The 19,849-nt window shown below is 40.3% G+C and overlaps 2 protein-coding genes across 7 annotated transcripts; both read left to right on the top strand.

The window, feature by feature from the left end:
- The first annotated feature begins 170 nt into the window (after window positions 1-170).
- Window positions 171-12,515, top strand: akt2 (AKT serine/threonine kinase 2). Of its 3 annotated transcripts, none has more exons than XM_085131183.1 (14): window positions 171-559; window positions 3,961-4,040; window positions 4,275-4,406; window positions 4,505-4,616; window positions 5,481-5,634; window positions 6,447-6,578; window positions 6,676-6,741; window positions 6,846-6,914; window positions 7,165-7,287; window positions 7,568-7,696; window positions 7,987-8,201; window positions 8,858-8,945; window positions 9,020-9,122; window positions 9,255-12,515. In XM_085131183.1, the coding sequence occupies exons 2-14, from the start codon at window positions 3,995-3,997 to the stop codon at window positions 9,332-9,334; spliced, it is 1,449 nt and encodes a 482-aa protein (XP_084987309.1). In that variant the 5' UTR covers window positions 171-559; window positions 3,961-3,994; the 3' UTR covers window positions 9,335-12,515. The 3 variants fall into 3 exon arrangements, with proteins under 3 accessions (XP_084987309.1, XP_084987307.1, XP_084987308.1); XM_085131181.1 differs by having other exon boundaries at window positions 3,866-4,040; XM_085131182.1 differs by lacking the exon at window positions 171-559 and adding an exon at window positions 579-875 and having other exon boundaries at window positions 3,866-4,040.
- Window positions 12,516-12,899: 384 nt separating this feature from the next.
- Window positions 12,900-17,413, top strand: ccnp (cyclin P). 4 transcript variants are annotated; one of them, XM_085131186.1, is made up of 9 exons: window positions 12,900-13,368; window positions 13,890-14,015; window positions 14,247-14,334; window positions 14,500-14,672; window positions 14,834-14,932; window positions 15,532-15,687; window positions 16,398-16,556; window positions 16,645-16,823; window positions 16,957-17,413. In XM_085131186.1, exons 1-9 carry the CDS (start codon window positions 13,279-13,281, stop codon window positions 17,114-17,116), a joined length of 1,230 nt encoding a protein of 409 aa, XP_084987312.1. In that variant the 5' UTR covers window positions 12,900-13,278; the 3' UTR covers window positions 17,117-17,413. The 4 variants fall into 4 exon arrangements, with proteins under 4 accessions (XP_084987312.1, XP_084987313.1, XP_084987315.1 ...); XM_085131187.1 differs by having other exon boundaries at window positions 12,903-13,368; window positions 14,503-14,672; XM_085131189.1 differs by having other exon boundaries at window positions 12,918-13,359.
- Window positions 17,414-19,849: the final 2,436 nt, after the last annotated feature.

Below are 19,849 nucleotides of genomic sequence, written 5' to 3'. Positions count from 1 at the left end.
GATCCATTAACATTAATTTGGCTTGTTTCACACGACTGTCACTCAGTCCAGCTCTTTCAGGCTAAGGTTACAGCAAAGCACTTGATGTACTTTCACACTGACCGTTCAGGTGCAGTGGACCCCTCTGTGGTCTCGTACGTCACTTCCTTTTAGTGTGAGTCTGCGGGGCCGCTGTACTGTCTGGCTGGGACGGAGGGCTTCAGTGCTAACCTTATTAAACTCCAAAGAGGCGTTTTCTTTTCTCCTGGATTGTTCTTTTTAATTACTTGTCATCGCATTTAACTGCCCGGCACCTTAGTGGAATCTGTTCACTGGTCTGTTCACACACGTTTCAACAGAGCACTGCAGCAGCGACTTGAGCAAGCACGCCGCCGCTACCGCTGTTGTTGTCAGAGAAGAAAACAAGCTCTGCGAGCAGTCCGCTAAGCTGTGTGATCATTGACAGAGTTCAATACACACACGCTTCCAGCGATAACTGGGGGTAGCTCTGCGATAGCGTAGCTCCGAGCCTTTTTAAAGAAGCGACGGCTGGGACTTCGTCGTTGTCACTGAAGCCGAGGTAAGAACAACCAGAGTAACGAGAAATACCGCAAACGGCTAACTAACATGCTAACTAGCTGCTAGCTTGAGGGATATTTTGGCTAGCTGCCTTGTTTGGTCGTAATGCGGTCACGGTCAGTGTCCTCGCTGCTACCTGACGCGCCACTTGGCCTAGCTGCACATCGGCTATAATGTTAGCTGGGAGTGTTGTAACTACTCTACTCATAAGCTAGAGAAGCTTTGAGCCCGCTTTGGACTTGGAGGAGTAGCATTTGTTGACTTTGTTTCAGTTAGCTAGCTACACCACTGGAGGATGTGGACGTGTTAACGTTACGGTAATGTTTACGTTTGGCAGCTTGTGGTCGCGCTGAGTACGGTGCTTAGTTTTAAATTTGAATTAAATGATATTTTCCGACAGAATAGCAGCATATGTGTCGGCTTGCCTCAGTTTCTTTAAGAGTTGCTGCATTTTAGGGCAAAAAACAACCTTAACGCTTGGCTGGTAGTGTTGGGAGGAGAGGTCACGTCTGTAAAAACAAAGGGGTGTAAGTTTACAAGGAAATGTCCTCCTTGTTTATTATCTCAGAGAGCAATTACCTATTATTCTGGCCAAGCTGTGATAACTAAGGATAGTCATAAAAAAAAAGAAAGTCTGAAGTCGAGGGGAGCTTTATCGGTTTCATCTTTGTAAACAAGGCAGTTCAAACAGTCTTTGTGACTGTACGCACTGTAATATTCAACCCCTTCATTTTCACCGAAACGCGGCGAAATTCCGGTAAACCTATTATCTAACATAAGCTGTTGATTCAGGACTGACCCTGGATCACCAAGGCCTCTCCACAAACATTTAACAAGAGCCGTTGTTGCTTTTTGACATTACACAGCGTTTCAGCCATTTCACTGTTAGATGAGCGGCATTGATTTCCTGATCACTTTCACTTGGCCATTGCTCGAATACGAGGATCTACTACGTTTGGCTATAACGTGACAGTAAAAAAAAAAAGCAACCAAAAAAACAAAACACCGGGGGGTGGTAAAGATTTGTCAGAGAGATTTGCATGAGATAATGATGACGGCACCCGGAGTGGTCATGAGTCAGTTTTCTTTTGTTGTGGAGTTGCTTTTCAAAGCGGCAGAAGGTGGAGAGTTTACTCAGGCACATTGCTGCAATGACAGCAGTCAGATAGGCATCAAGAGCAACACTTTTTTTTTTCTTCTTTGTGCATGTGTGTCAGTTTCAGTTTATGTCTTCACCGTTTTGCTTCCTTTAGGCACCGTATCTTCTCGTGTTCATTTTCGTTCCCCTGCACCTTAGTGAACATTAAAAACAATTACTTGAGGCTATGTGTTCCTATTCAAAGTGAGGAACCGAATTGTCCATTCAGGGAACGTTTTTAGTAGTTATCGATAACTAACATTACACTCTTTCCATAATCCTGTGCAGCTCTGCGTGTTTCTTATTTAAATGAATGTAGATAACCTATTTAACTTGGCTTTTTAACTGCAGGGCTCGCAAAATTTCAAAATCCCTGGTAGCCCTTCGGGCAGGGACTAAATAAATTTAAGTAGCCCTGATAAAAAAGAGAGCAATTTTTTGATTGATGTTTTGTTTCCGTTACAATATTATACATTAAAGTATAATATTGTAATGGAAACAAAACATTAATCAAAAAATTGTTGAAAAACAAATTACAACATTGTCTAAAAATTACAATCATCAACTCAAATACTTGGTTCTAATTGAACAGAAATTTCTATGAACTTGTAAGAACTGTGTAGGACATGAATCAGTCTGTGTCAGATCCTGAATTTGAAATTTCCACTGAAGTCACGGGTAAGAGGCAAATGGAACCAAGATCGAGGCCATTTGCTTTTTGAAGTTTGCAAAGACTGCTAAATTGTGCCAGTGGTAGTTCACTCTTTGCAACATAGTACGCTGTTTTAAACTGATTTTCAGGTTTATTTTTAGTATGTTATTTGCAATTGGTGTTTGTTCTGGGAAAGATATTGCAGACTGAGCAATAATGCATTTCTTGCATTTCTCATGGGTTCTAATGGGGGGCCTTTCTTAAAATGACTGGTCCCAGTAACAAAGGCGCTTGTCGACTCAGAAATCGAGGGAAAACCAACAACACACCCGGCAGAACATTATGTTATTTACATGGGTGCACGTAAGTGGTCCGCATGTGCGCATTCGCTGTCAAAATAAAAGACGCGCACCAGATAAGAAGTTGCAGCGCGCGTTTGCGTCCATATAAAAGGCAGTGTTTTTGTCCGCTAGAGTGGGATTTTCACGTCACATTCTGCACCACATCTCTGTGCGTTCATCATTTGTTTGAAGCCAGCTCACCTCCTGCAACCACTTTTCCGAGAATACGCGCTTCTTTTGTGGTTCGGACTCCTTCTGACATTTCTTTGGAGGTGGAGGAACACCAAAGTAATTGCTTAAAGGAGCTTCTTCGACATCTTTAAGAGTTCTAAACAAATGTCTGTCCTCCTCCAGAAAATCTTATGTACGCAAACACGCGTTGCAACTTCTTATCTTGTGCGCTCTTTTTATTTTGACAGCGAATGCGCACCTGCGGACGACTTCTGTGCAGCCCTGGTTATTTAGCTCGTCATATTGCAGCCACAGAAATTCTTTTGTCCATGAAACCATAAAGCTACACTTTCTTTTTGCCTTATAGTCTGATTTGTCATAACTTTTCCGTTTTGTGGTAAGCTTTTCTTTGGTTGGTCACTTCTTCACCCTGACCTGTCTTATTTGGCTCAGCAGAACTAAAATATATATCCTGCTGCTTTTACACACGCACTCACATAACGCTCAGCGATTCTCTGCGCGATCAACCTCTCACATGTTTAAGCCTGCTGCGGGAGATTTCACTTGTCATGTTTGCATAGTAAGCTAACGATTGATAAGACGATGTCAGAGGAATTGGTGCGCAAATTATCGTCACTCACCAATCAGTACTGTCGCTCTCTATACACAGTTCGTGCGATTGCAAAGTGAAAGCAAAAAACAAGCGCAAATTCAAACGCGATTTCAATATGTCACATATTGACAGTGGCTCACCGATGCCAATTACATAATTACACAGCTACATTTCAGAAAGAATGCAAAAGCATTGACATATATTTTTCCTTCCTATGATAGCCCTACGGGCAGGGCAGAGATATATTTTGGTAGCCCGACTGGAAAAATGGCTAGCCCCGGGACGTCGGGCTAGCGATTTTGCGAGCCCTGAACTGGCTTTGTTGTATTTTACCTTTCATGCTCTTCTTGGTTATTCTCAATTTAACTGGCGTGCTTGGTTCTTTCCTCCAGGTATTTCTTTCTTTTTTTGTTGTTGTTATCTGAGCCACAGTGAGGCACTTGACCAATAAGAACAGCTTGCACAATTTCCACCAACCTGTCTGCAGCCCCCTCCCTACCCAGACAGTCTTCTGCCCCAGCATGAATGAAGTCAGTGTTGTGAGAGAGGGATGGCTCCACAAGAGAGGTAAGGGGACCTTTGTGTCCATCACCTGAGTCTGCGTTAAATGACATAATTTTATATTTTAAGTATTAGCTACTTCTCGTGAGCTTGTCAGGGGTTCCTTTATTGACAGAGAACAGCTGTGACAGCCTTATTGGATTCCCAGTGTAATGATGTTCGAGTACATCTATAGGAAAGTCAGACATCACTAGCCTCTCTCTTTAAAAAATAAAAATAAATAAATAATCTGTTTTTCAGGTGAATATATTAAAACATGGCGTCCTCGTTACTTCATCTTAAAGAGCAATGGCTCCTTCATTGGCTACAAAGAGAAGCCTGAGGTGTCCAGTGACCACAACCTCCCACCACTCAACAACTTCTCTGTCGCAGGTCAGCTTTCCCTTCTGGCTGACAAACTTGAGTCAGTGCAATATCTAAACTCTGTTTTATTGTTGGTGGTTTCAGCTGAAGTGTCTGTGCTTTTGCAGAGTGCCAGCTGATGAAGACGGAGCGCCCCAAGCCCAACACGTTTGTCATTCGGTGTCTGCAGTGGACCTCCGTTATTGAGCGGACTTTCCATGTAGACAGCAATGAGGAGAGGTAAGACTTATGCTCTCTGTGGGAAAAGTGTCGTTCACAGTGGCTTTAGGCTGGTGCATCTTAAAATTCAATTTACTTGTGAAAATGGCTTTTGTCTGTAATTTGTCTCTCCATACTACATAAATATCCTAAAAATGAACTTAAATATTGTTCAGAGATGACATAAACTCGGCTTGAGCTCAATAAACCTTGTTTTCTTTATCATCATTAGCAGAGCGCTGTTTCACTAGAGCCAGACTCCAGTTATTTATTTATTATTTATATCCAGTTATTATTTAATTGCTCTGAAGTGGATTTTGCCCTTTCTTTTGTTTCAGATACATAACAATTTTAAATAAGTGAACTGATCATACATGTGCGGTCTTGGAGATTACAGATTTAAAACAACAGGAGAGTTTTATATAGCGTTGCCATGGTATCTAAATGTTGGCAATATGTTTTTTAATTTATATGATACAAAATCCTTTGTGTAACCAAGTTGATTTTAGTATGTAGTTTTGATCACATCTTAAAACGGCTTTAAAAGAATAAAAACGGAAAGACACAGAATGGACCAGAATTAATCCAGAGTAGATAAATGGGTCATTGTTAACCACACTCACTGAAAGCCATTTAGTTTCCAAGTATGAGCAGCCATCATAATCTAAAGAGAATTCAGGCCTGATTATTCACCTCTAACCCAAGCATTCGTCATTGGGCTTTGTTTACATCATCTCTGCCAAGTAGCAAATCCCAGCAGCCCCTAGATGACTAGTACACGGATTATCCTCTACCTTCTAAACTTAGCATGCTAGACTACAGATTTTCCCACTGAGATTTATTTAAATTTTGACTACTTTGATGCATGTGTGTTGCTCCAATCAGGGAGGAATGGATGCGATCGATCCAGGCGGTAGCAAACAGCCTGAAGAGTCAGCAGCAGGATGAGGAGCCCATGGAGATCAAATTTGGCTCCCCGAGTGACAGCAGTGGCATGGAGGACATGGAGATTGCTGTGTCCAAATCCCACACAAAAGTGGTCAGTATTTGCACAAGCAGTGCCTGGCAGCTGAGTGTATGCTGTGTTTGTCCAGCTAAGCTCATCTTTATTGAGCAAGTTGTTCAAACTTTAAGCCTCTTTCTCAAAGCTTTTTTTCCCCTTGGTTTTGATGAAGCAATCTTTAAATGAGTTCAGGGTAACATTTCATTATATATTTTATCCATTGCTAAGTCACTTCAATTGATTTTGAAGATTGCTGAAAATAACAACCAGTGAGGTTGTTATTGAGTATTAAAAACATAAAACATGTATAGCTGTTAATGTGTACTGATCAAATGCAAGTTTGTTGTTCTGTAAAGAAGTCTTAATTTATGGGGTAAAAGTGTTCCTATCATTTTATGGTCTTATCCCAGCTGAAGTGTTCTGCTTTACTTTGTGTTTGTGCGATATAATTCAAATTGTGATCTGCCTCCTTGTCACCTCCCTTACATGCTGTACACCAGAGGCCTGCACAAGTCTTTGAAGTAATTCTTTGAAATGAATATGAGTCCATTTTGTTGCTTTTGTTTCTCATGCAATATGAAAAATTAGCAATATTTTGAACTACATCATGGCATAACATGTTGCCTGTCATTAACACGAGAAATCAACATCAGCAGTGTCCAGTGGCTGTTACTTTACATTTTAGATAGAGGTAGTTCTGATGTATTTATACATAAGAACACATCCTTCAGTTCGATCAGAGTTCGAAGATGAAACATTGGTGGCATCTTTGAGAGTTGAGTTTCGTTCAAGAGCACTCGTAGACCCATTAATTTGTCTCGGCTGATCTTTGACCTCTGTTTTCTCAGACTATGAGTGACTTTGACTACCTGAAGCTTCTGGGCAAAGGGACATTTGGTAAAGTGATCCTGGTGAAGGAGAAGGCCACAGGGATGTACTATGCCATGAAAATCCTGCGCAAAGAAGTTATCATTGCTAAAGTGAGTCCTGTCACATCAATATGTGTAGTAGCAGAATTCTGAGCAGTTAGTTAGGTGTTGTTTACACTCCAAGTACTGAATGTGTGTTTATATTTAGGATGAGGTGGCACACACAGTTACAGAAAGCCGAGTTCTCCAAAACACACGGCATCCTTTTCTAACGGTGGGTAATGGTGCATCTATTGTTGTTTCAGTTTCTGCTTTCCTACAATGACTGGACTTTCATCACCATAACACAGTCAGTAATTCATCTTCCATCTTTTACAGACACTAAAATATGCATTTCAAACACACGACCGGCTATGCTTCGTGATGGAGTATGCAAATGGAGGAGAAGTAAGTCTTCCTCTTTCTCTTACTGTTGTGTCATTTCTTTGTGTGACCTTTTTGGAAAATGGCTAGTTGCAGAAGGGCAAAAACACAGAGGACACTGCAGTATTGGGTCACATTAATGAATAAAAAAAGAATAGGTTTGATTTGAGAAATGTATTCCAATGTGCCTTTTTTTTTTTTCAGGAAATCCAATGTCTTGAGAGGATTTAAGAATATTTTTTTGAGCTCATTCCTGTTTTTAATTCTCTTGCAGCTCTTCTTTCACTTATCCCGGGACAGAGTATTCACAGAAGACAGGGCTCGATTCTACGGTGCAGAAATAGTGTCAGCACTGGAGTATCTTCATTCACGCAATGTAGTTTACAGGGACCTGAAGGTAGGATGATTTCTGGCTTTGACTGTATAACAGTAATGTATACATATATTAAGGAGGGATATATAGGGATGAGCTACTAAGGGAGTAATGACTGGATAGCATCATTACTCCATGCAGCATCTCTGATGCAACACATAAAAACATCCAAGTTTTGCAGTCACACTGCAACAGGACAACAAATAAGCACTTTTAATATGTACAATAAGTATGCAATTTTAAATTATTTTCCCAGCATGGCTGTGGGCTGATTTGCCTCTAATTTGAATTTCTCCCCGCACAGCTGGAGAACCTCATGTTAGACAAGGACGGCCACATAAAGATAACAGACTTCGGCTTGTGTAAAGAAGGGATCACAGACGGTGCCACCATGAAAACCTTCTGTGGAACCCCAGAGTACTTGGCACCAGAGGTAATTCAGTGGTTGCTTTTATTGTCATGAGGGTGGTTTGTGGACAGTATGATGTAAAAAGGCACCAGTGACACAGAGCTGGATGAGACAAGTGGGATAGATGATAAACAATATTACCTTGATAAAAGGACCAGTCACAGTATTCAAAGTGGCCATTTTATCAGAGGATGTCTGTTGCCACCTTGTTCCCAATTTTCTTTTGTGATTGAAAAAATGTTTACTGATATTCCTGCACCGCTATTTTCATTGTTTGGTTTCTTTCTCAACACTTTTCATTTCTATCCTGTCAGGTGCTGGAGGACAACGATTATGGTCGAGCAGTGGACTGGTGGGGATTGGGTGTAGTGATGTATGAGATGATGTGTGGCCGATTGCCTTTTTACAACCAGGACCATGAGCGCCTCTTTGAGCTTATCCTAATGGAGGAGATCCGCTTCCCCAAGAACCTGGCTCCTGAGGCCAAGGCCCTGCTGGCAGGCCTGCTTAAAAAAGATCCCAAACAGAGGCAAGTTGTCCCATCACAATAAGCACTACTTTATGAATATTATGAAGAATAATTAGAGAGAGAATTAAATGGCTAAGTTAAACCTTAAAGATTTTTACAGCCACTTAACCAAAAATAAACTGGCTAAAATATGTTTTTGATTAAAGCTTAAAATTCTTGAGTGCATGAATATGTATTTATTGTTTTGAACTTTATCTGCAGCATAATGGATACATGGCAGCAGTTCAGCTGCACTTGTTGCACTCTGTTAGTTTTCTGAATCGTCCACTGTGCTCAGGGGCACCATGTATTCAGCTATAAAAGGAGTAATCATGTTATTTAAGCCCATGTTCTTTCTTGATTTGTTTTGGGTCAGGATAATGGCCATAAACAGGAATGTAATTAATGTTGTTTTGACCAAGCACTGCGTTTCTGGTAATAGTTGGAGAACTGCTAATATTAGCACATTAAGGACTGTCTGCAGGCTTACTAACACATTGTATATGGTAAGGAAATGAAAAATAAATTTGTCTACAAATTGGTAAATATAAGTCAGTGGAGACCAACACAACAAGTGTTTGTTGTGCCCATCTAATGACTGTGTTTTGTACATTTATTTGTAGCTGGTGAGTGTGTGGGTGGTGGTGACGATGATGGTGTTTTTGTTGTGTTTACAGGCTCGGAGGTGGTCCAGACGATGCCAAAGAAGTGATGAGCCACAAGTTCTTCACCTCCATTAACTGGCAGGATGTCATTGACAAAAAGGTGAGATGAAAACAAACGATGGGGGAAACTGGATGACCGGCATGCGAACTGACTGATTTCCTTCCTCTCCTCAGCTTATTCCACCCTTCAAGCCACACGTAACGTCCGAGACGGACACGCGCTACTTTGACGACGAGTTCACAGCACAATCTATTACAATAACTCCTCCAGACAAGTGTAAGTGCACTTAAGTGGCTGCTTTTCTTTGTGCTTGGATTTATTTTTCTAAGCAGCTCTGAGTTTTTTTGTTTTGTTTTGTTTTTTTACGTCTAGTTTCATCTTTGTATCATCTTCTTCTCTCCCCTCCAGATGACAGTTTAGACGTAGAGGATTCAGATCAGCGTACTCACTTCCCTCAGTTCTCCTACTCTGCCAGCATACGGGAATGATCCCTCAGACTTTTGAATGAGCAGGCAGGCTGACACACGATCACAATCCCACATACACACTTGCACTGCTGAGGAAATTCGAACGACACCAACAATTTAAAAAAAAAAAAAAAAAAAATTAACAAGAAAAAGAAAGTGGCACAAGACACATTTTCATTCTGTTTTTAACGCACACATACTGGCAAATCAGACAAGACACAGATCATAGTAGTAGGGAATGAACACACACAGACCCCGAATGACTGACCTCAGCAGGTTGGTGTGGATAGACTGGCAGCTTTGTCTCTGTAAGTCCTCTCAGGGCTTGCGTTAGGCTTCCCTGCGGGACCTCTGCTGCAACACATCAGAGCCTTGATACTTTGAAAACCAGGTTATGCCAGCAAGTAACACCTCTTTACCAGCTGTTCCATGCTTCACACACACAAATAAACACACACCAAAATCTACCAACTCATGCACAGACTGCATAAATGTACTTGATAGAGTTTTACAAAACTAGTATAATCAAGATTGGGAAAATCATAGCAATTTGATGATGGGGGAGACAAATTTTGATTTCATCACTTGTTACGGTTTTAAATGTAAAGCCATATTTCTGCTTTTTTTTTTTTTTTTTTTTAACAAGTGCTCTTTCTGGAACTTGCTGTTACAAATCAAGAGTGGGATTTTCCCTACAGTTGGGTTAAAGGGGGGCAATAAGGAAGAGGAGAAGGGTAAGGAGGGGTTGCCATTACTGTTTGCACTGCTTGTGTGTGTGTGTGTCTGCGTGTGTGTATGCAAATGGTCGAGCAGATGTGTGAACGTATGTGCATATAGGGTGCAAGAGAATGTATGAACAACCATTTTGAGTCTCAGCCATCCATTCGTGTCTGTTTTTATGCACGATGTTTTGTTTTGTTTTTTAACTCTGAACTTTTGCTGGAATATGGACAAGAGAGGACGCCTATGAGCACACTAAACACGCTGGGTGTTTTGTTTTTGTTTTTTCTTAAGGGAACAGGCATGTCATTTATGATTGGCTGGCTTACTGCTAAATTGAATCAGTCTGGATTATAAACTGGGATCGGGTGTATGGCTCACATTTGCTTTAAAATACTGCATTAAATTTATCTTGATGCAGCAGACAAGCTCTTAGCATCCAAAGTGTGCGACTAACTTGTAGCCAGTTGAAAGTCTAAGCAAGGTTTCCTTCAGGCTAGCCAAACTTCCATGTTGAAGCAGTGGGAATAGAAAGGAATTCCCCCCCCCCCAACCTGTCTACAGAGACCAATCTAGAGGAGAACAGACATCTACTGCTCTCACTGTCTCACTGGAGAATTTGCCACCAGTTGTTTATTTTCAATCTGTATTATCTTTTTTTTTTTTTGTTTTGTTTTTTTTTTGTGTGTGTGCTGTTTTGTTTTTTTAATTTAGCCCGTGGGTGTCTCCCCTGTATTTAGAGAATGAGCGTTCAATCATTGGTAAGAGGCCAAAATTTGACTGAGTTGTTAAACACTTCACATGATTCCACCTTTGATGTTTAGTCTTTGTGTTTTTAGTCTTTTTTTTTTTTTTTTTCTTAAATTCTGTGTTGAAGCACTTAAATCTGTGTAGCTGTACATCTGGAGCAACAGTCTGCAGGTTTACAATCAGACTAAAGGCTGCGTGAGCTGTTTGACCGACCTTCAGCCTGCGAAAGAGGAGGAACTGATGGAAACGCGAGCGCTGATGTTGAAATGATAAAAGCCCTGAACATGATATTGAAAGAGTACTCAAATTGATGAACGTGTATTCCATAATGCTGGAAGAGGATGCTGGTTGCTCTTTGAACTTAACTAAAGGAACATCAAAACATTTTTTTTTTTTTTTTTTTTTTGGATGTCATCATTTTTTGTTTTTGTTTTTTTTCCACCCCCCCCCCTTCCCCCCATCTATTTCTCAAACCTTTGAAGACACATTGTCTTGTTTGAGTATACGTTATATAAGATATATATTAAACTTTTTTTAAACCACTTTCTTTTAAGTTCTTCATTTCAAGGGGATTCCACGTGAGGATTGCTTATGTAGCAATTTGACTTGCATTGTCACATCAGACACATCAAAAAATGAACTTAATTGTTTTATTAATAATAATAATAATAACAATAAGCTGATATTAGAATAGCTTTATTGAGGGGAGGGAAAAAATGGAAGTTTTTACTTAAAGATACATTTGCCCCAAAATGGGTTAATTGTGAGCAAACTTACTGTGTATATAAATATTTTCTGCAACAAATCAGCATTCTCTGGGACATCCCTCGTGTCATGTCACATCTTTATTTCTTCAATTTTAAGTTTGTGTGAATGTTGTGGTGTGACAGAGCGTGCCTGTGAGTGAAAGTGGTGAAATGGACACGAGAATCTAAAGGCCCCTGCTCCTCAAATGATGATGATTATGTGGTGATCAAATGGCTTTGATTTACAGTTCACAACTCCAGCACCTCTTCTCACTGGCTCAGGCACAGCCATCATACTCTAGCCTAGCGTCCTGCGTTTTGGAAACAGCAGGATCAGATATCAGAACCATTGCACTGATGGACTCCACTGTGGACTTGCCTTCATTGCTATCACGGCCATAAGGGGGTGCTGCTGGACTTCTTTTGATATTGGTTGTGAAGCCATACACTGAACCTCGCTGCTGGCCACGCTTTAAGCAATGCTTCAATGCTAAACATGCAAGTTAATACCCCTGACCTCTCCTGTAGGCGTACACGGGCACAACAAGTGCCTCTTTATTATTTTGTAAATACCAAAAAAAAAGAAGCAGCTAGATGGGGAATGCAGCATTAGTAGAAGGGGAGGCCTGCAGCTTCGTAGTGTTTGATTTGCAGCTTTACTATGGTTATCTTGCTTCTTTGTATATTTGAATGTGATCAGCAGTCAGGAATGTCACACCTGATGCCGGTATAAAAGATTCCCCCCCCCCCTTTTTTTAATATAGATTTTTTTTTTTTTTTTTTTTTTTTTTTTTTGCTTGTTGCTGTTAGTTAAGGCTCAGAGGGCAATGAAAAAAAGCAATCTCTAAGGGGAGGACTTTGTCCTGGAAGGCATTTCCAGCCCCCTTTTGCAAGACTTTACAATGTAACGGGTGATACCTGCTACAGTATGGTAGCTTATAACATTTGCAACTATAATGTGCCAGTAAACATTTTTACTGAAGAAATCTGTGTGTGTTTTTCTTTCATGAACTTGGTCAGTGTAAGCTACATATACATGCACTCCGATTTCCTAGATAAGGCTGTCAACTAAAGGGACTGTACGTTTAGATTAATGTTACACAATGAGTGTTATTTATTAGAATTTAAATATAGATGCATATTAGGCCAGAAATAAATTTAACCCAGACCTAGTTGAAACCATGAGATGCTTTGAAATAGCATTTGAGCAATTATTTGAGAAAGCACATTTCCTACAAGCCAATTCTAGCAACTCAATTATTACATCATTTTGTAATTCGACGATTGCACTATGATAGCTTTGTTTGTATTATAAAACTAGTGAAGGAACATGGCCTCGCGTTGACCTTCGTGGGGTTGCATAAAATGCCCCAATTATGAGAGTATAATATAACCGTTAGCATTGTTCGATCTCACTAAAACGTAAGTCGCGGTGGACAAAACATTTCATTTAAGACTTAAAGTTTATCTTTTTCCTTGAACTACGCAGATGAATTTTATGAGCTTTTAAGGACCCATGAATGTCTCCCGGTTTGACGTTTTCACTACAATGTGCATTTTTGCGCAATCTCCATTTGTTTATTTATCCATCTATCTGGCTATCCACCGGAAGTTCTAACCTGCCCATCACACCATTGACCCCGCCCCAATCAGTGGACTCACCTGTCTTTATTAATGGCTGTTCTGGCTGCACGGCTCTGCTCCAGGCCTCCGTCGACACCCGTGGATAAGTAGCTGCAGCGGCCGTGCATGAGACCTCTGTCTTCGGCTGTGACCATGGCCAGGACTGGGTTCTGCGACACCAAGCCTCTGCTGGACTTACACAAGAAGGTTTGCTCGGTGTGCTCCAGAGACCCAGTCTTAAACATATGTGATATACTTCTAAAATCAACTGCTAAAATGAAGCATGGAAATTTCTTCAGTTTCCATGCTTCATTTCTTTTCTGCCTTAAACCTTGGTGTGCTTGCTCAAATGCTGTGAGAATTTGGGCAAGCTGATGGAGAAATGAAAAAGGGAAAGTAACCTTTACCTCATTAATCACATTCCTTTGTTATTGCACCCCGTTATCATCTCACAGCAACATAATTAGATGAGTCTGAAACTTTGTTTACTGCACTGCAGTCACCTTTCTCAAAGTCTGTTAGTTTATGTTATTAGACTGATTGTGTTCACCTGCCATGAGTCCATGTGGCTATAACAGGACCTTGATGTGAGACACACTTTTTGAACAAATCATTGCAGAGATATACTGTCAGCAGATTGTCTCACAAACTGTACTGGGGGGGAGAAATGCATAGGCATTCAATTTTAATGTCAGAATCAGAAAGTGTGAGTCAGTTACCGTCTGTGATCCCTCCAGGCGGATGAAAGGCGAGCCCCACTAAGAACCTGGGCTAATGCCTCTGGGCCTATAGATCGCTGGCAGCCTGTAGAAGCAGACGAGTCCAGGATGAACTTGCTTAAAATGGAACCAGGACGCAGATGGGTATGCTTTTTGTCTCCCAACACTAAAATGACTTCATGTACTTAAAGTGACTTAATGTATTCTTTTGCCAGCTAAGTATAGAATAGTTGCAGAAAATCTGTGTGGATGTAAAGTTCCTCTCCTTTGGAGTAATAAGTCTGGGTTAGAATTGGTGCTTTTATTTTCCTTGCCATGATCATAAGAGTTGCAAATTGAGCAGCATTTTGCGATGATCAAATGTGTTCTCTGCAGGAAAGGAGGCTGTCCTTGCAAACCAGTGATGGCATCATCATGGGGTTTCATGAGGACAGTAGGGCATGGTCACCTGGTAAATTAATTGGTATGTTTAGTTTTGTTTTGAAAGATCAGAGCCATAAAACCATGTGGTGCCAACATATAGGATGAATGGTTAATAAAATTGAATTGTCAGTGCTCATAAGAGGGAATATCGTTTTAAACCTGCTCAAAGTTTATAAACTTGTGCTTCTCTTGCTGTCCTGTATAGCAGAAAGGTGTGTAGAAGATCCTGTGCTGCTTTATCCTTGTGGCCTGCAGGGTCTTCCTAGCCTACAAGTGCTGGTTCCTAGTTTGTTGCGCCATGAAATAGAGAAGGCATTCGAGAAATTAGATGTCACATGGGACCGGACATATGCCTGGGAGATGTTTCTAGACATGATGGTGAGACACCATTAAACCCCTTCATGTCTCATCTGAGTTAACCTTGTCTTTCAAGCGGGCTGTGTGCACAGGTCACTTGTAATGTGACTTCACACACTTATTATTGCACTCTCATCCTTTATTTTTTAATGTGCCTTTTGTCTTCTATTTTTATCCTTTAGCGAACCCAAACACAGAACTCTCTTCCCAGTGCTGACCTCCCCAGGTATTTTACTGATGCCACTCGAGGTATTCTGGTGGATTGGCTCATTCAGGTTCATGTAAGTGCCCTTTAAAGTAGATTAATTTTTAGCTAATCAAAGACTGTATCCCTTTGTTGGGTTGTTTGTAAAAAGTAAAACGGGTAATGGGCACACAGGATGCGCATGAAAACACATCATCAAAGTAAGTGGATAATGTTGGGTTAATCTATATCTAAAAAACTATGAGCATCCATATTGTAAGTTGTAAATATGTAAATGGTGTTATTTATATACAGTTCAGGTTATTGCACATAGAATTTGGTATTGCACAGTGGTGGTTTATAGAGGGAAATGGGGAAAGTTGGGGGGCGGGGGTGGGACTGTGTGATCGGTGCGTGTAGAAGTTGAAGAAAACTGTTTTTGAGTCTGTGGGTCTTTGTGCAGATGCATCTTTAGCATTTCCCTGAGGGGGAAGCAGGCTTCATACAGCTTGCTCGCATTAGCTGATAAACCTGCACTTCATGTTCAACTCCAAAAAAGCCAAGATAGAAATATGTGAAAAGCTAAACAGCAATGCTTTTAAAATGGTAGTGTACAACTCAATGGATGGCATCACTGTGGTTATGTATGTACATCTTCCATATAGAGTATGAAGGTCCTGTTTTGTTTTTTCCCAGGAAATTATGCACTTTCAAGATGAGACCCTTTATCTGGCTATACACCTCCTCAACCGCTCACTGCGACTAATCAAGGTGACCACAGCCAATCTGCAGCTCCTTGGCATGGTTTGTCTGTTCATTGCTGCCAAGAAAGAAGAGTGTCTTCTCCCTGAGGTATGCTGCCTCAGCACTCCATGTCTGAACAGATACAGCATCCTTGGATCTCTAAATAAGCCGTGAGCATGTTCAATACAGTGTAATTTGGCATGCCTTCATAAATATATTTTATGTCCTCTTGTTTTTTGTGATTAATTGGCCAGCCTATTCATCTGGCCTGAAGCTCACATAGAATCTGGGTTTTTTTTTGTTTTGTTTTGTTTGTTTGTGTAAGAGAAAGGTGAAAACAAATTACCTAAAGATGATACCCTACCCAAAAACATAGATGACCTGAAAGCGGCTATCAAAGCAGCTTGGCTTCAGTACCAATTCAGCAGTGTCACAAGCTGATCACCCACATGCCATCCAGCACTGATGCATTAGTTTGTGCTAAATAATCCTTATCGAAGTGCTGAGTGTATAAACATACTCTTCAGAAGCTCAACTTTTTTTTTTAATTCTTTTTTTGGTATTCATCTTAAGAAATATTATTTTGAGATACTGGAATTCTGATTTTTCACGAGCTATATGCTATAACAATAAAAAGGAAAAGTGTATGAAATATTTCACATTTTGTAATGAATATATGAAAGTTTACCTTTTGAGTTGAATACAAAAAAAAACATTCACCTTATGATCTTTTGAGATTCGCTACTATTTTTAATCTTTCAAGTTAAGACGACAAACTTTTTTTCTAAAGCTGTTCTATCTCGTGGTGATTGCTCCAGGTGTCTGGACTCTGCTCCCTGATGGATCACACCTATACTAAGCATCAGTTTCTGCGAATGGAACGCAAAGTCCTCTCTGGCCTCAAGTTTGAGCTATCCTACTCTCCACCTCTTCATTTCCTGCTTATTTTTGCCTCCGTTGCTCACTGCAGTGCCATGGTAGATGGACAACATTTTTGTCAAGATGTTTTGTGCACATTGATCAGAAAGATCCAGTGTCACCCCATCCTGTTATTTGTGGCACTAGGTGGTGTGGATGGCTCGTTATCTGCTGGAGTTGTCGCTCCTGGAGGGCCAGTGTGTGGTGTTTCTGCCCGCTCAGCTCGCTGGAGCCGCACTCTGTTTGGCCCGCCAAGTTGTGCAGGAGCCTACAACACCAGAGGGAGAGGCTGCCTGGTGTTTAGTCTCCAGCATTCATGTTGGCAGGTCAGCAACACATTTATTCATCACAAATTAATTGGTTACCACATTTACATCTATACAAAGCTTTGTTACTTTCGTAGTGGTTAGTTTAATGTCTTTGGTGCTTTTCTTTCTTTCTTCCTTTCTTTCTTTTCAGTGAAGCTACTCTCATGAAGATCATGCATATTCTAGCCAGTGCTGCTGCCAAGGCTCACACCTGTGCTACTTTTCTTAAATTTTCATCTCCAGAAACCATGCATGTCAGTAGACACCCAGGACTGAAAAATGCCTCCAGTCTACTGGGTGTATGCAGTTGACATACCTGATTTGAAACAACTTAATTACATTCTTGAGCTTCAAAGGTGCTAAACTTGTACAAACTAGTTTAAACTAGTTATACTACACTAGTATAACTCAAGAATGTTATTCCTTTGACAAAAAGCTTCCAACCAAAGCAGTATCATCTTGACTATGGATCATGAAGTGTTGACATGTAATTGGGTAAAGAAACAAGTAAGATTTGTTGCCAGACACATGTACTGACCAACTTTGCAGCACACCTGTTTTATGAACTTATCTTGTAGCTGATTTAAAAAATATATATTTGAACTGTATTGATGTTTCCTTGTCTTGCCATTTTGTGGAGAGGATGTGATCTGAATGCCAAGTTATTTGAGAAAGTTTTAATGTAAAAAAAAATAAAGTGTCTGGTGCTGAGTATTGACATCCGGCCTATTCATTTTTGTATAAATGTGGAATACACTTAAGTTCAGTGGCACCTGGAAAGTGTTTCTATTCAATGGCACAGGAATGTTTAATAAAAGTGTAAAAGTCTGAAGCCACCTCTAATTTCTTTATATTTTGCTAGAAAAGGTGGAAATGGGTGCAGAGACGTATCGAGCCATGTGTCAATGTACAGGAAACTGGAACTTGTCTGTCAATATTTGCTTTTACCACATTTATTCTTAAACACAACCTGAACACTCTTAATTTCTTTGAGTCTTCAGGAATAGTTGGACGGATATGCAGCGATCTTTGGATATTGGTTGTCTTTTTGTTCTGTTCTGTCAAGATGATCCCAAACTCTAGGAAGACCAAAAAAACCAACACACACAATGGAACACTATCAATGCTTTCACTGCATTAGCAGAGTGTTTGGGATCATCTGACCTAGGTACTCTGGGTTCATTATTCCATAAATTAAACACTTACTTTTGAATCATCCTGACTACATCTGTATATATGAATGACCATTTAAGCCAAGAATGTTTAATTTGCATGTATCACTCTATAGAACTGGTTACTAATGTTCAATGCAGTGTAATTTGGCATGCCTTAGCCTTTCTTCCTGTTTCCCTTCCTTAACAATGTCTTCTTCACAGCCACCCTACCCCTGAGACCATTTTTGATGAGGACTCGATGAAGCGAGTACATTGATAAACAGAGTTGCTTCTTTAGGAATCACCTTGTTGGTGGAAAAAAATTCTTATACCAGTCAAAATCATGTTATCTTTGGCATTTTCATCAATTTAACTACAGAAATTGCTTTTGCAAAAGGCTTCCAGTAACTAAGTGAACAGAGATGGAAATTCGGCCCTTTGTTATCATCCATCGCGTAAGTGAGGTGCGTTTTTTATGCTTAAAGGATTCATATCTCAGTCTTAAACATTTTTTACTTTAGGTTTCCCACATTCGTTTATTCTTTCCTACTTTAATGTTTAGACAAGTGTCACCTTTCGCAAATGTGTCTTTTGACCCTCTTGGTTTCCTGCGCAAGCGCTGCCTTCCTGCGCACGTGTTTCCTATGATTGGCTCTTGGAGTTGTGTCACGGACCTTAGCTGAAGGAGAGAGCTCGTTTCGTGTGTGTGTGGTAGGTGGTCCAACAGGCAGCTGTGGGTTCAGTTAAGGTAAAACAGGCCGAACACACGTTTGTGTCTCCGCTGGGCTGTCCTCCCACAGTGTTGTTCATACTTACAGGATCGAGTGACAGCGTGCGGACACTGGTTATGTTTTTTTTTTTTTTTTCCACTTTTTCGGATCGTTTCTGGGATCGGCGACGTCAAGCTAGGAAAAATTTAGCCACTGTAATTTCAAAACAAAAGCGTCGCAGTTTGTCCGGTTGGATAAAAGTACAGGTAAGTAGTGACGGAAGAACCTAAAGTCAACAAACAACTATATATTGCACTGAGTAGTGTATAAAATATGTGATACTATTCACAGAACCGCGTCTTTTTACTTTTTTTTTTTTTTTTTTTAAGCTGCGTTTTATTTTGAAATTTATCGTATATGGTGTTCAGCTTAAACAGTTTGATGGACGTTGCCTAATTTCAAACAGTTTTAACCCTAGTTTTTTTAAAACCGCAAATTTGACAAAGCACGTATAATAAAATATACATACTGGATATACAACAGCTATAACATTTGAGCGTTTATGGACAGCATTTAAAAAAAAAAGCAGAGAATCTAGAAAACAAGCCTTAGAATGGTATAATTGGCTGTTTTACGTACAGAGGTTTTACGTTTAGCTTATGTCAACAGATAATCTACACACAGCGTTTATATTGCTACCACCGTGGATACTAAATGTCTTTTTTATGTTTTTGTTTGTGTGAGAGGAAGTGTATGTAAGAAAAGGGCCGGACTTAAAGTTGGGTATTACATAACACGGGGGGTGGGGGGAAGTGTGGTGTTGTTTAGCTGACAGCGGGCTGTGGTGCCTTCATGGAACCAGTCCGATAATATCGTAAATGCTGTGATGATGTCATCAGTCAAGCCCACCCGATTGGTAGGATAATATCTTTAAATTCTTAAAGAGCAGCCATTAAAGTTAAGTCCTTCAACTGCACAACCATGCATGCTGCTGTAGTTAAATCGTTATCATCTTAACTCATCTTTGAGACAGAGAAATCACAGTAGAGAGCACAGAGGGATAATATCAGATTGTAGCTACAGTTTGTGGGCAACATGAGGAGTTCTGTGCATTACAGCCTAATTGTGAGTCATTTTAGTATCTTCATTAAAGCAGAGCTTTATCATGTCAGTTTATTTA

This window comes from Neolamprologus multifasciatus, chromosome 14 (genome assembly GCF_963576455.1).
Source record: "Neolamprologus multifasciatus chromosome 14, fNeoMul1.2, whole genome shotgun sequence".
NCBI classification, from domain to species: domain Eukaryota; kingdom Metazoa; phylum Chordata; class Actinopteri; order Cichliformes; family Cichlidae; genus Neolamprologus; species Neolamprologus multifasciatus.
The sequence above is the reverse complement of the archived record's forward strand: the minus strand, read 5'-3'. Positions and strand labels throughout refer to the sequence as shown.